This window comes from Staurois parvus, unplaced genomic scaffold, assembly GCF_062004578.1.
Source record: "Staurois parvus isolate SC_StPar_1 unplaced genomic scaffold, SC_StPar_1.0 ptg001053l, whole genome shotgun sequence".
Lineage (NCBI taxonomy): Eukaryota > Metazoa > Chordata > Amphibia > Anura > Ranidae > Staurois > Staurois parvus.
Window position 1 is genome coordinate 347,578 of NW_028318849.1, and position 16,826 is coordinate 364,403.

At 47.3% G+C, this 16,826-nt stretch overlaps 1 protein-coding gene across 1 annotated transcript in view; it reads right to left on the reverse strand.

Moving 5' to 3' along the window:
- The window catches only part of AGTRAP (angiotensin II receptor associated protein), a 38,292-nt gene extending 21,692 nt beyond the window's left edge, over nt 1–16,600 (reverse strand). The window contains exons 1-4 of the mRNA XM_089658147.1: nt 16,492–16,600; nt 7,128–7,162; nt 6,000–6,111; nt 386–602 (exon numbers count right to left, since the gene is read on the reverse strand). Of these exons, the coding sequence (XP_089514273.1) occupies nt 386–602; nt 6,000–6,111; nt 7,128–7,162; nt 16,492–16,518 (391 nt within the window). The 5' untranslated portion in view covers nt 16,519–16,600. The remainder of the gene's footprint in view (nt 1–385; nt 603–5,999; nt 6,112–7,127; nt 7,163–16,491) is intronic.
- Nucleotides 16,601–16,826: the final 226 nt, after the last annotated feature.

Consider the following 16,826-nt stretch of genomic DNA (forward strand, 5'->3'; position numbering starts at 1 on the left):
TTGGATAGAGGAAGGAGCGGAGTCATCCAGCAGTGCAGAGTATTTCAGGAGAGGAGAGGTGGACAGAGGAGGGAGCAGAGTCCTCCTGCAGAGCGGAGTATTTCAGAAGAGGAGAGTTGGATAGAGGAAGGAGAAGAGTCCTCCAGCAGTGCAGAGTATTTCTGGAGAGGAGGGTTAGATAGAGGAAGGAGCCGAGTCCTCCAGTAGAGCGGAGTATTTCAGGAGAGGAGAGTTGGATAGAAGAAGAGTCCTCCAGCTGTGCAGCGTATTTCAGGAGAGAAGAGTTGGATAGGGGGAGGAGTAGAGTTCTCCAGCAGTGCAGAGTATTCAAGAGAGGAGAGTTTGATATAAGGAGGTGAGCAGAGTCCTTCATACCAACACGTACCTAAGCTGATGCTGCACTCCCCTCCACGCTCCACATACATGTGATATGTGAAGAAACATGACAATGGTTTCAATATTAGGCTTAATATGGCCATTCCACCGCTAAATCGGAACAAGTCCCTGGTGACCTCCTTCTCGGTTGCTTGTTCGAAGGCAGCGAAGTACAGGGCGAGGAGTAGAATGTCCAATACCACTGTAGTGATCAGACCAACCAGAAACTGCAAATAAAAGGTCAGCCAATCAGCAATGCTCATGTAAATCCCCTTAAAGGGTCAGACCTTCCAATACTTGAAAATACTTCACTTTTATCACTGACTGCCTTCCAGAACCTCTCGAGATCTTAGGTGAGAAGACCTACATTTGATTTTCCAGCATCGCCCACCAACCACTAACATTATATAGGGTCCAGGTTTATTTGGTAAGCTTTTTATATTCATCTTACCATACAATGTGATGAAGGTAACCCCCCCCCCCCCCCCCCCGCCAATATCAGTTTTGGGTGTTTAACCTTATCATAAAGATCCATTTGTAAAAAAAAGTCTAATAAGAGTGCCAGACCAAAGATCTAAAACTGGCCATACACTAGGAGTTTTTCAAATGAACATTCGTACGAAAATTCTCATCATTACATTTGATGACTTGACTAATGCAGCTCAAAAACACTTTGAAAACATTTATTTTTAACATTCGATTTTGAAGCAAATTGAATTTGGTGAAAAAAAAACAAAAAAACAAAAAAAAAACCAAAAAAAAAACAAACACATTTATGGTTACTGACTTCACTAATGAAAAATCAAACGAGCGCTCTTAAAACAAAGAGCATTCTGTGAAAGAGAACGATCACAGTTGCTTGTGCTCTCAAACAAACTGTCAAGCTCGTGTCATAACTGAATCTATGGGCAGTCCATGGCAACTGCAGATCAAGCAGAGGCTAAGATGGCAGCTTCCTTGGACTGGAGTGCTTAGTTCCATTTTAGCCATTGGCTCCCACTGCTATCAATCACAGCCAGTGAGCCAATGAGAAGAGTGAGGGCGGGGTCGAGCCACGGCTGTATGTGTGAATGGACTCAAGGAAAAGTGGGTACCTGCTGTGGGGGGACTCGACAGGAGGGAGGGGAGAGGAGAGCCTGCGGGAGATCCAACAAGAGGAGGATCCAGGCTGCTCTGTGCAAAATCACTGCACACAGCAGGTAAATATAGACATGTTTGTTTTTTTAATATTTTATTTATTTCAGGTACTTATATAGTGCTGTCAATTTATGCGTACTATCTAAGGTCCCTAACTCACATTTACACATACACATACTAGGGCCAATTTGGACAGTAATCAATTCACCAACCAGCATGTTTCTGGAGTGTGGGAGGAAACCGGAGTACCCGGAGGAAACCCACGCAAGCACAGGGAGAACATGCAAACTCCATGCAGGAGGTGCCATAGTCGGGAATCGAACCCATGACCCATTTACTGCAAGGCAGACATGCTAACCATTATGCCACTGTGCCGCCCAGCATAAACCTTTAGTATCACTTTAATATACAAGTCAACTTGAACAGTCAACATGTTTCAGTAGAAAGTGGCTGTATGCAACTATATATGGCTACTTGCGTGAAGTGGCATATGTGCACAGCAGGGCCATTCGGGCACTGCCCAAGGGCCCAGGGTCAGTAGGGGGCCCCATGAGATGCCCCTGGTACCTTTCTTAGGCTTTTTTGGGTGTAGTTTGAGTGTGGGCGAGGACACAGGGGCCCCATGAGCCCCTATTGCCCGAGTTGTCAGTCCGCCCCTGGTGCACAGATGTTCCGAATGCACCTACCTGCACTCGAAACATTACATCTGTGTGCGTCTGCCACTTTATCTGCTTCCCGTCCAGCGACATGCCAGTATGTCGTTGGATTGGAAGGGTGACATCTTGGTCGTCGATGCAGGTATGATTGAGGTCTAACTTTTGTTTTTTTAAGGCCAGCGATTCTCTTTAACCACTTCAAGTCCGGACACTTTCACCCCCTTCCTATCCAGGCCATTTTTCAGCTTTCACACTTTGAATGACAATTGCACGGTCATGCAACACTGTACCCATATGAATTTTTTAGCATTTTTTTGAGACGGATTAAAACTTTATTTTTGTTTTATTTATTCACCGCTGGGATTTTTATTTTTTTTTGCTATATAAATGAAAAAGTCCACACATTTTGAAAAAAACGTGTTTTTCTTATAAAATTTTGCAAATAAATAATCTTTCTTCATAAATCTTGGCCAAAATGTATTCAGCTATCTTTTTAGTAAAAAAAAAAAAAAAACCCCAAATTAGTTTCTAACCAAAAATTATAATTTTTCAATTTTTTTTTATATTATTATTTATGTTTTTTTTTAACATACTGTCACCCTAGCTGTACAGTGTCACCATAGTGACACTGTACCACTTGTGGGGGGTGATGAAGATTTTTTTTCTACACGGCTTGCTTTTACACCCATAAAGGCTGTAAAAGCAATCATTTCTCCTTCTCTCTGGCTGCATTCTTGCAGCCATTGAGAAATACTACGATAGCTGTGATTGGTCTCAGCTTGTACCATGTGATCTCTGTGATCATTCACAGATCTCACAAGTAGTAAGCAATGATGTTAGAAGTAACATCTTGCTTACTACTATTCATATGATCACTGATTGGCCAATCAGTGATCACATGATCGGGACCACGCACATAGGTCCCGTGCAGCAATCGGTGTTCCGCTGTGTCCTCCGGACACAGCAGGCACCGGATCGCGGTACTGCGCGCTCCGAGGGAGCTCGCACAGGCTGATAATGCGGGTGCTGTTTATGAACGGAAACCCGCTCCTGCACTGTTCCCATCCAGCCATTTATATACATGGGCCGGACAGGAAATGGTTAATGTAAAAGTAATTCTAGTGGCCAAGAAGCTGTTGGATTTCTTTTACAGGCAGCGGGAGGGGGTGGGACCAGTAGCATCCGGTTCCTGGGACACAGTGAGAGGAACTAATGTTCCTCCCACTGTGCAATGATATTTCCAGTGGAGCGCAGGGGGATTATATATTTTTATTTTTATTTCCTCACTTTCGGTTTCGGTCTCGTGTAAACAAACCGGCTTGAACAGAGCATGTGATCAAAATTATCTTGGTTTTCTCACATGCACTGGAGGCCAGAGGAGAGATATGGGGTCTAATAGACCCCAGATCTTTCCGTAAAGAGGACCTGTCATGGCTTAAGTTGTTCATCCCTTCTGATAGCAATAAAAGAGATTTAAAAAAAAAATGTAAAGACACAGTGTAAAAACAAAAATAAAAGTAAACAGCGATCGAACCACACATGTGAGGTATCGCCGCAAACGTCAGAGCAAGGGAAATCATTTTAGCACCAGACCTCCTCAGTAACTCTAAACCTGTAAAAACTTTCAAAGCATTGCCTATGGAGATTTCTTGGTACTGTAGTTTGGCGCCATTCCATGAGCGGATGGAATTTTAAAGTCTGACATGTTTGTTATCTACTCGACGTAACATCATCTTTAATATTGCATCAAACAACGAGGTATTATATTGTGTTTTTGTGCATTAAAATGTATTTTGTCCAAAACAAAATTTGCACCTGAAAAAAAAAAAATGCTGTGCAAAGATCATGTGACAAAAAAACACGTAAAACCCACCATTGTATTCCACAGCGCCTCTGCTTAAAAACATATATAATGTTTAGGGTTCCAAGTAGTTTTCTAGCAAAAAAATTATGTTTTTTTACATGTAGGAAAGAAACGTCAGAATTGGCCCGGACTGGAAGTGGTTATACAAGTAGCGGTGCATACCTGTGTACAGCCGTCTACACCCATTCATATCAATGGGCAGCTCTGCATGAAACCAACATGTGGTTATCTTCATTTCAGTTTTTTGTTTGAGTCTAATAACATTTCCATTATTGGCATGAACCAAGTTGCCCATTTTTTTTTTAATTTATGGATATTTTATTCATTTTTTTCACATTTAAATAGATAAAAAAAAAAACTTCCATTTATATATAGCTAAAGACAAAACTTTTTTTTAGTTTTATATAAAGTGGCAAGGGCTTAGAACCCCTGTCAGTTTTTTATTGCTGTCTGTGTCCCCATTAGGAAGATTCACTCTGTTTGTTGCATTTACCGTTTTCACCGAGAGTGAAAGTGAAAGGAAATTGCAAATTTTGGGTTGTCCTCAGAACAGTAATAGAGAGGACACTAGTTCTGGTACCACCCAGGAATCCCCTCACTTTGGAGGGATTTCCTCTTACTTCCTGTTTTGGCTATGGGATGGGAAATTAAGAGAAATCTCCCCAATGGGACACAGATGGCAAAAAAAAAAACAAAAAAAAAAACAAAACTGGCAGGAGTTATCACCCCCCCCCCCCTTACTCTATCCTAAAGGAAAAAAAAAAAAAAGTCTTGCCTTTAGTTCTACTTTAACTCGCAGTCGATCTGCTCCCCATGGTCAGGAATGACATACACCCTGCTCTTAAAGTGGTTGTAAAGGCTCCAGGTTTTGTAACGTCATGCAATCTATGCATGAAGGTAAAAAAACTTCTGTGTCCAGCAGTCCCCCTACGAACCAGCTATGTGCACAAGAGCCTTGGCTCTCAGAGGACTCTCCCTCCTCATTGGTTGAGACAGCAGCGGGAGGCATTGGCCCCCAATGCTGTCAATCACAGCCAGTGAGCCAATGAGGAGAGAGAGGGGGCGGGGCCGAGCCATGGCTTTGTGTGTGAGTGGACACGCAAAGCAGTGGCTCGGGAGTGAGCCTGCTTGGGTTCCCCCACAGCAAGCTGCTTGCTTTGCTTTGAGGACACTTGGACGGAGGAAGGGGCCAGGAGCTGCGTTGGGGGACCAGAGAAAGAGCATAGGAGGATCGGGGCTACGCTGTGTAAAACCATTACATAGAGCAGGTACGTTTTTTTTTTTAAAAGCTTGCCTTTAATATCACTTTAATTCCTCCTACGATATTCAAGGAGGCATTAGCTTTCATACAGCCGCAAGAGGAAATCAGGCTCCTGAAGATGTCAGAAGGGTGGGACTCAACTTACGGCACATTGTGGAAGGACAAGGCTGGATTCACTAGGCAAGTTAGTATTTTAATTGAGGACAACCCCGCATAAAAAGGTAACATGGAGGAAAAAGGGGGGTTTGGGGGTGAAGTTCCACTTGAAGTGGGAGTGTCTGAACCCCCGAAACACACTGGCGGTGCCATGCCGTCTTATTACGAGCAAAGAAGGATTTTAACAGATTCTGGACTCTCAGGGGTTGATTTAGTAAAACTGGAGAGTGCAAAATCTGGTGCAGCTCTGCATAGAAACCAATCAGCTTCCAGGTTTTATTGCCAAAGCTTCATTGAACAAGCTGAAGTTAGAAGCCAATTGGCTGCCATGCACAGCTGCACCAGATTTTGCACTCTCCAGTTTTAGTAAATCTCCCCCACAGACTCTTAGGTCTGACACTCTCATTAGCCTTTTTACCTGTGGATCTTAAACTTCGGGTCCCCTGGATAAGGGGCCACCCCCACCTTACTGGAGCTTCTTCAGCCCATATGAACTTAACGGCCTTTCTTCAACCATGAACTACTGAACAGCTGAATCCAGCATCCTTACCATAAAAATGGCGTCCACAGAGTCCCGCTGGACAATTGCCCAGATGCCCACAGCCAAGACGGTCAGATTAGACAAGTAATAGGCATTTGGCAGCCATTTGAAGGTGCAGGCGCTGCAAGACACAAAAATGCGTTGTCAATGGAATGATGTTTCATGTTCTAGAATAGTAAGCCATTCCCCCCTCCACCACCAAAGGTTGCTAGTGCGCTGACGGGCACTGGTTGCTAGGATGCTGGCGGCCTGGTCAAAGGGGAATATTGGTTGCTAAAACGCAGGAGGCCATTTGCATCACAACAAACAATGACACTGAAGCCCAGGTGCAGAACATGCACTGAGGACGGGGTGTCCGGTATGGAGACTCTACCTTTAGTGCTGCCCAACACCATGACTCCATAGGTGTCACCCAAAGCAGCAGCCCCAATTGGCCTCATGGCCAACAAGACCCTGCCTACAGCCTGCATATCAATAGAGTCTTTCTAGGAACGCCCGCTCCTGCAGACTCACATCCACCTATCAAGGCAAGAAGATGTTTGCCCAACTACTCCCCTACGCCAGCCCACCGCTTGCATCGGGACCAAAGGCCCTTTCTTGAGAAGAGTACTGAGGCAGGGTGCTGTGATGTTTTCAGGAAGTTAAGTACAGCATCCTGCAGCCACTTCCACCAGCCATGATCTGCCTGCATTGCATAGAGAGACAGAGACCCAGTGATGACATCAACATGTGACCAAGGCCAAAACAGTTACAAAGGTCACTCTCTTCCCATGAGAAGGAAATACATGCTCCTATTGAGATCCTTCATGTGACCTAAAGCCTGGGCAAACATCAGGGTATCAGAAACTGCAGAGTCTCTGTTGTGTACAATCAGACTGATGCTGTCTGATAGACTTGTATTGAAAAAAAAAAAAAAGGTTCAGCAATGCAGAGGCAGCAGATCAAATAAGTGAACAGATTTGTCCCTATGTACACATCTCATTACATACTACCTATGGAACTGAGATTCTGTACATATAGTATACCAGCCCCTCCCCAAACACATCCCCCCGCCCACCACTGAACGAATGTGACCGCATTTCATCAACAGTATAGCTAAGCTTTACATAAATGAAGACCGGACTAAAGTATACTTACAACATTGTCAGCAACCAATGAACATAGATGATTGCCTGAGGGAAGAGGAAATACAAGTTTATTGTCTGCAAACTGAATTTAAAGCTCAACCCCGAGCACAAAACCTCATTGAAATATATTCCTCTATAGTCACAAAAGATGAAAATCCGCTCTGTGTGCAGCAAATGCTTTTGCAAACCCAGATATTACCTTGTAAAACTAAAAGGGACATCTTCCCTGTGCTGTACATGTGTGCAGGGAGCAAACCTGTGAGAGGGGTCAAGCAGGCTCCACCCACTACAGGCTGCCTGCAGAAAAATTCAGGAGGGGGCGGAGACAAGACCAGTCACCCTGCACAAGAAGGGAGAGCAGCAGTGAGCAGTCTTTATTACAGGAAGCTCCGGCACAGAGGTAAAGTGTCACACTGGATTACTGCACAGATCTAGAAGAAATACACGGGATTCAAGGAAGAATACATGTGGCAGTATTTGCTTGTCCTGGAGTCCTGCTTTAAGCCACTCCTGTTCAAGCTTCCGCCCACAGTTTCAGTTAGTAGTCGTCTCTGCATTCTATGGTATCCTAAAATGATAATTCTATAATATCCTAAGAAAATATTAAAGTTTAACCTCCCTATCGGTCTGATTATGTCAGTATTTCTGTGCTCAAAGCGGTACATCTTTTTGCATGGAAATATGTTTTCTTTTATTGTAGGCTGTAATTTTTAGGAATAACTCACTGAAATCTGTCCGAATAAGAGTCTAGTAAACATCCCGGGTATGATACAATTTGAAACACGAAATCATAAATTATAAATTTAATAAAGAATCATAAAAAATCATAATATAATATAATATAATATATATATATATATATATATATATATATATATATAATAAACCAAAAACACTGAAATTTGAAATATAGCGCCAAGTTCGGACATCACTGAGCAAAGTCGCAGAATCGGTTTGAGTGTCTGATGATGAATTTCCCCCACAAATCATTATCACTCAATTCTGCAAGTGGTTCTGATTTACTATCGCTGTTCTCTAGCCGGTCTAAACCCACTTTTGACCTAAAGGGACGCTTTTTGGACGCCATGGACGTTTCTCAGTTTCAAGGCAGAAAGAACAGTAAAAATGCAGGCAGGGCACAGGACAAAGCACTCGGGACAAAATGTATGTGAAATGGTTTGATACAGTAATGTTTTACTATGTGATTTTAGTGAATTTAGTGAATGTCACTTTTTACATTTTCAAATTTCCCATCAGTTCTGTCCCCTGTACGTCCCGACGTCACAGGGGACGGAACCCAGATGACAGATGCCGGCATTGGCCAGAGGACATTGCCGGAAACACTGCATGGGGGACATCGTGAGAGCGCAGGACAAGGTAGGTGCAGAAGAGATCCCGGAGCAACGCTGCAGTGTATTCCTGAGTGTAGCTCGGGGTTACCACTTGTGGTGCTGAAACTTTACCCCGAGCCAGAGGCGGACTGACAACTCATGGGGCCCCTGGACAATAGGGGATCATGGGGCCCCTGTGTCCTTGCCCAAACTCAAAAAAGCCTATGAAAAAGGTACCAGGGGCATCTCATGGGGCCCCCTACTGACCCCAAGCCCTCGGGCAATGCCCGAGTTTCCAAATGGTCAGTCCTCCCCTGCCCCAAGCTACACTTGGGAATACCTCCAGGGAGCTTAAACAATGAACTTCAGTTTCTTCTACTGGAATACAAAAAAAAGTTACATCTCGGGATATAACGGCATGGGAGCGGGAATCCATTTAGCCTATAGCCTAGGCTTAGGCTTAGAAGAAGAGGGCTAAATGGCTTTGGCAGTCATCCAAACCCGAGTACTTGTGACATTTAGTGGCAGAGAGGTTTTGCTCTGGGGAGTTGCTCAGAATTAAAGATTTTTTTTTATCCACCTGGAGTCCTGCTTGGAAGCCTAAGTCCACCCAAAATTGTATCATCCTTCTGGATAAAATGGTTTAGTGGTCTAGGTTCCCGCTCCAGCAGTGACTCAGAGGCTCAGCTCCCCTTCTCAGCAATAATGCAGAAGCTCATGTCCCTTGCTCCCCCTCCCAGCACTGACTCAGTGGCTCAGCTCCCCTTCTCAGCAAGAATGCAGAAGCTCATGTCCCTTGCTCCCCCTCCCAGCACTGACTCAGTGGCTCAGCTCCCCTTCTCAGCAAGAATGCAGAAGCTCATGTCCCTTGCTCCCCCTCCCAGCAGTGACCCAAAGAGCTTAGCTCCCCCCCCCCATGCACCTTCCTACAAGCAGACTCCGGAGCTCAGCTCACCCTGCTTACAGCCCCAGCAGTGGCTTAGCAGCTCAGCTAGACCATCCAGCAGTGAGTCAGTAGATCAGCTCTCTCTGCTCCCCCTCCCAGCAGTGACTCAGCTGCTCAGCTCCTCCCTTTAGGCAGTAACTTAGTAGCTCTGGTCAACCTGATCCTTTCCAATCCCAGCAGTGATCCAACAGCTTAGTGTCCTGCAGGTAAGCAGCAGGGTTTAGCCTGGATTCACACATATGCTTGCAGAAATAGCAATGCAATTTAGGAATGCGTTTCTTTGTAAATACCATTCCAGTTGTTGTGCGATTTCACTCAGATGTGATTTTGCTGTCTCTCCCTCTTCAAAACTGCCTCCCACTGAAGTCAATGTAAAAATCGCCTCCCACTGACATTGACGCAAAAATCACCTCCCGCCGACACAGAATCGCCTGCCGCCGCCGCCAAAGCAGAATCGCCTCCCGCCGACGTCAACGCAAAATACCCTCCCGCCGACGTCAACGCAAAATACCCTCCCATTGACGTCAACGCAAAGTCGCCTCCCATTGACGTCAACGCAAAGTCGCCTCCCATTGACGTCAACGCAAAGTCGCCTCCCATTGACGTCAACGCAAAGCCGCCCCCCATTGACGTCAACGCAAAGTCGCCTCCCTCCGACGTCAATGCAGAAACATCTGTCAATCGCAAGGAGAAAAGAAGTATGTAAAAATCTAGAAAAAAAAACCCAGCTGGATTCACATGTGAACACAGGATTGCGATTTTAATCCGGCCCCACTGAAGTCTATGGTGATGAAATTTGCACCCTACTAAACTCGCACAAGACCCTGTTTTTAACTGGAACAGAAGCTCACCGCATAGACGTGAACCGAAAACAATGTATTTTCAGATGCCATGCGAGGCTACACCTTTCGGATCGGATCTGATCTGTATCAGATTTGCATCAGTGTAAACCAGGACTAACTCCATTCACAACTGGGCATTTCAGGATTGCAGCAGAAGCTGCGATTCTGCCTGCGATCTGAAAACGCACAAGCACAAAACGCAGGTTAAAGTGCCATTATTTTCAATGGCACCTAAAACACAGTGTGGTTTTGCTGCAATTGTCGTATGACGCATTGTGCAATTGCAGAAAATCGCATCATCTGAAGGTTTTCACCCAAAAAGGAGAAGAAGCTTCACGCGATGCGATTGCCACGCAACAATCGCAGCAAAACCGCACTGTATTTTAGGTGCTGTTTAAAATAATGGCACCTAACCCCACGTTTTGCTTTTTTTTTAGCGCGTTTTGAGATTGTGGGCAGAATCACAGCGAATCTGCCGCATTCCCAACACACCCAGATGTGAATGAAGCCTCACAGAGCAGACACCGGAGCTTGATTTGGCTGTTCAGCAAGTGCTTGTACTGACCACCCAAGTGCTTCTGTGTGTGAGGGTAATGAGGGTAACCTGAAGGAATAATATTTTTTTTTCTCATTGATGCCGGCACCACATTTACTCGCTCAGCAGATGCGATTCTGCCGAGCGCTAGGAGTGCTCTACACTCCCCTTTCCTGACAAGCAACCAATCGGTGCTCATCACACTGCCAGGTCTCTCCCCTCGCTGTTATGCAGGCCGTAGACAGGTCAAAAACCGTCCGTTTAAAAAAACAAAACAAAAATCAGTCGTTCAATGGGCCGACGTTACCACCAACAGTAAAATAAATTAATTTTAAAAAAACAAAAATCGCCCGATTTTCCCAATTTTGGTCCCACCTACAGCCGGCATTTAATTACGTCTGTCCCTGCAGAGAGCTCCGCTATTATATTTGACATGAAAAAGTCTTGCGGTTGCAACAATGTATCTATTTGTATCCATTTCGGATACAGATGTTTTTATTCGGATACAAATAGATACATTGCTGCAACCGCAAGACTTATTCATGTCAACTATAATAGCGGATTGGAATTCTTTTTTTTTTCTTCTTCTTCTTGCAGGTCACGGCTCATGCGTAGATTTTTTTATCGGTAAAACGATCGGCAGATTTGCCCATCATTACTGGCAAAATCGGCTGATTTTTTTCCAACTTTACTGATAAAAATATGTGCCAAAACCCCGAAAAACGGCCGACCAATTAACCCACTAACAGTGTGAAAATCGGCCATTTTTTTATCGGCCGATTTTCGACCCGTCTACGGCCTGCATTAGTCCCTGGGGGTGGTGCTGGAGACAGGCAGGGAGGGAGGGAGGAGGAGATAAAAAGCGCAATGTAAAAGCCTTATTTAAATAAAGTTTTGGTTAAAATATATATATTTTTTTTTATGAGGGCAAGTAGATTGGGACCCCGACTTAAGCTGGCCATACACGTGTAGACGAGAATATTAGTAGGAAAAGTCGTACGAAAATACTTTGAACATTTGATGAATGAACAAATGTCATTCGAAAATTGTCTTTTGTTTTTAACATTTGACGTTAAAATGAATGTAATTTCTGAATGATAACTACATACACCGGCTGAAAATTTGTTTGATCAAGAAAAGTTTTCCTTACTGCCCCTTTGAATTTTACGGTCACTGCTGTCAAAAGTGAACATCAATTTGACCCCACTAATCATTAGAAAATCATACGAAAATTATTGACTGAAAATCTATATGTGTATTGCCAGCTTAAATCTACATTTTTACAAAGTGACCATAAAAGTCCAGGACAGCTAGTCAGCCAGCTCCAGGCCCACTCCCATAAAGACCCAGCCTGCACCCTAGAGGAGCCTCGGAACACCGAGGGATCCACACTCCGCATCCTAGAGGAGCCTCGGAACACCGAGGGATCCACACTCCGCATCCTAGAGGAGCCTCGGAACACCGAGGGATCCACACTCCGCATCTAGAGGAGCCTCGGAACACCGAGGGATCCACACTCCGCATCTAGAGGAGCCCCGGAACACCGAGGAATCCACACTCCGCATCTAGAGGAGCCCCGGAACACCGAGGAATCCACACTCCGCATCTAGAGGAGCCCCGGAACACCGAGGAATCCACACTCCGCATCTAGAGGAGCCCCGGAACACCGAGGAATCCACACTCCGCATCTAGAGGAGCCCCGGAACACCGAGGAATCCACACTCCGCATCTAGAGGAGCCCCGGAACACCGAGGAATCCACACTCCGCATCTAGGAGGAGCCCCGGAACACCGAGGAATCCACACTCCGCATCTAGAGGAGCCCCGGAACACCGAGGAATCCACACTCCGCATCTAGAGGAGCCCCGGAACACCGAGGAATCCACACTCCGCATCTAGAGGAGCCCCGGAACACCGAGGAATCCACACTGTGCATCCAGGAGGAGCCTCGGAACACCGAGGAATCCACACTCCGCATCTAGAGGAGCCCCGGAACACCGAGGAATCCACACTCCGCATCTAGAGGAGCCCCGGAACACCGAGGAATCCACACTCCGCATCTAGAGGGGCCCCGGAACACCGAGGAATCCACACTCCGCATCTAGAGGAGCCCCGGAACACCGAGGAATCCACACTCCGCATCTAGGAGGAGCCCCGGAACACCGAGGAATCCACACTCCGCATCTAGAGGAGCCCCGGAACACCGAGGAATCCACACTCCGCATCTAGAGGAGCCCCGGAACACCGAGGAATCCACACTCCGCATCTAGAGGAGCCCCGGAACACCGAGGAATCCACACTGTGCATCCAGGAGGAGCCTCGGAACACCGAGGAATCCACACTCTGCATCTAGGAGGAGCCTTGGAACACCGAGGAATCCACACTCTGCATCTAGGAGGAGCCTGGGGACACCGAGGAATCCACACTCTGCATCTAGGAGGAGCCTGGGGACACCGAGGAATCCACACTCTGCATCTAGGAGGAGCCTGGGGACACCGAGGAACCCACACTCTGCATCTAGGAGGAGCCTGGGGACACCGAGGAACCCACACTCTGCATCTAGGAGCCTCGGAACACTCAGGAATACACACTCTGCATCTAGGAGGAGCCTCGTATCACAGAGGAATCCACACTCTGCATCTAGGAGGAGCCTCGCATCACCGAGGAATCCACACTCTGCATCTAGGAGGAGCCTCGCATCACCGAGGAATCCACACTCTGCATCTAGGAGGAGCCTCGCATCACCGAGGAATCCACACTCTGCATCTAGGAGGAGCCTCGCATCACCGAGGAATCCACACTCTGCATCTAGGAGGAGCCTCGCATCACCGAGGAATCCACACTCTGCATCTAGGAGGAGCCTCGCATCACCGAGGAATCCACACTCTGCATCTAGGAGGAGCCTCGGAACACCGGGGGATCCACACTCCGCATCTAGAGGAGCCTCGTATCACTGAGGAATCCACACTCTGCATCTAGGAGGAGCCTCGGAACACCGGGGGATCCACACTCCGCATCTAGAGGAGCCGCGTATCACCGAGGAATCCAAACTCTGCATCTAGAGGAGCCTCGTATCACCGAGGAATCCACACTCTGCATCTAGAGGAGCCTCGTAACACCGAGGATTCCACACTCCGCATCTAGAGGAGCCTCGTATCACCGAGGAATCCACACTCTGCATCTAGAGGAGCCTCGTATCACCGAGGAATCCACACTCTGCATCTAGAGGAGCCTCGTAACACCGAGGATTCCACACTCCGCATCTAGAGGAGCCTCGGAACACCGAGGAATCCACACTCTGCATCTAGAGCAGTAGTTCTCAACCTTCCTAATGCCGCGACCCTTTATTACAGTTCCTCATGTTGTGGTGACCCCCAACCATAAAATTATTTTCGTTGCTACTTCATAACTGTAATTTTGCGACTATTATGGATCGTAATGTAAATATCTGATATGCAGGATGTATTTTCATGGTTACAAATTGAACATAATTAAAGCATAGTGATTAATCACACAAACAATATGTAATTATATATTGTGAAATATTTATTTCTAATTACAAATAAATGAAATTTTGTCTTGAAACATGGGACAGTCCTAATATAACAAAGTAAACCATTTACCCAGTAATTAGAATTCATGAAGTGTCGTTTTACTTCCAATACTGCTGCTTTCTACACAGTAGCTGCTCTTTACACATGTGTGACGGACCACATAAGTACATTATGGTGCCAACCCTGTCACATACACCTGTATTTGTAGGGGGTGTATGTGATAGGGTTGGCGTGATGATGTCATCACGCCGGGTACTCGTATGTGGGCGTATCCGCATGTGGGCGGACCTGCCTGGAGACGGATAGAGGAGCGGTGTCTCGGTCCCTAAGACCATCAGAAACATGTGTTTTACGATGGTCTTAGGCAACCTGTGAGGAAAGGGTTGTTCAACCCCCAAAGGGGTCGCGACCCACAGGTTCAAAACTGCTGATCTAGAGGATCCTCATAACATTGAAGAGCCTCATAATGCTGGGGAGCCCACACTCTGTATCTAGAGGAGCCTCATAACACTGGGGAATGCAAACTCTGCATCTTGAGGAGCCTCATAATACAAAGGAACCCACACACTACATCTAGAGGAGCCTCATAACATCGGGGAGCCCACACTCTGCATCTGGAAGATCCTCATAATACAAAGGAACCCACACTCTGCATCTGGAGGATCCTCATAATACAAAGGAACCCACACTCTGCATCTGGAGGATCCTCATAACATCGAGGAGCCCACACTCTGCATCTGGAGGATCCTCATAACATCGAGGAGCCCACACTCTGCATCTGGAGGATCCTCATAATACAAAGGAACCCACACTCTGCATCTGGAGGATCCTCATAACATCGAGGAGCCCACACTCTGCATCTGGAGGATCCTCATAATACAAAGGAACCCACACTCTGCATCTGGAGGATCCTCATAACATCGAGGAGCCCACACTCTGCATCTGGAGGATCCTCATAACATCGAGGAGCCCACACTCTGCATCTGGAGGATCCTCATAACATCGAGGAGCCCACACTCTGCATCTGGAGGATCCTCATAACATCGAGGAGCCCACACTCTGCATCTGGAGGATCCTCATAACATCGAGGAGCCCACACTCTGCATCTGGAGGAGCCTCAAAACTAGGGAGTCAAGAAGTCTATACAATTTTTACTCACTCCACCTAGGTTATACCAGTTTACTCTCCCCCCCCCCCCCCTCCAATTACAGTCTACACCCTTCTAACCTATCTCCCCTTTATTTTCACACCTCTAGAATACCATCTGCACATACACCCCTATAGTTTATACTTATATTGCTCTTACACCCCCTGTACATCCCCCCTTTACTATTAGGGGAGGGTTGGGGGGGGGTAGACTAGTAGAGTCTATCTCCCCTTTACTCTTACCCATCCAGTCTATCCCCCTGTACTCACCCCCCTCCCCCAGTTTATCCCCCTGTACTCACTCCCCTCCCCCAGTTTATACCCTCCCTCCCCCAGTCTATCCCCCTTTACTCACCCCCCTCCCCCAATCTATCCCCTGTACTCACCCCCCCAGTCAATGCCCCTTTACTCGCCTCCAGTCTATCCTGCCTTACTCCCCCCCCCCCCCCATTCTATCCCCCTTTACTCGTACTCCTCCAGCGTATCTTCCTTTACTCCCCCCCCCAGTCTATCCCCGTTTACTCACCGCCTCCCCCCCCAGTCTATCCCCCTTTACTCACTGCCACCCCCCCCAGTCTATCCCCTGTACTCGCCCCCCTCCACCAGTCTATCCCCCTGTACTCGCCCCCCTCCCCCAGTCTATCCCCCTGTACTCACCCCCAGTCTATCCCCCTTTACTCACCCCCCCCCCTCCGCCAGCCTATCCCCCTGTATTCACCCCCCTCCCCCAGCCTATCCCCCTGTACTTGCCCCCCTCCCCCAGTCTATCCCCCTTTACTCACCCCCCTCCACCAGCTTATCCCCGTATTCGCCCCCCTCCACCAGCCTATCCTTCTCTCAGCCCAGCCGTCGTTCTTCCTCTTCCTCGGTGGTGTCTTCCCGGTTGTAGTTCCTCCTCTCTGTACACACGAAGCTCCGACCGACTTCTAAAGTTTATAAAAACTTTCCTCGAACTCTGCGCGACCCCAATGCCGGCCCCCTCCCCCCGGTCACACAGGCCCCCCACCCTCCATCCAGGTACCTTCAGGCTGACAGCAGGTAGCTCCATCTCCGCTCCCCGAGTCCAGCGATCAGTGGGCGGTGCTCTCCGTCATGTGACCCGATCTCCGGACACGGAGGTGAAGGGAAGAGAGCGAGAGCTGGCCGGTCATGTGATCCTGGCGGGTTGCTAGGAGACGGCGTCCTGAGCAGCTCCCGCGGAACCAGTGTATGGAGAACTCCTCAGGTGTATAGACGGGCCCCGCCCACACCGACCAATCGGGGGAATACATCGGACTTGGCCGTGAGCAATATTCTGGCCTCATTGGATGCTGCAAGGCTGCAGTGATTGGCTGGAGCGATATTACAATGATACCT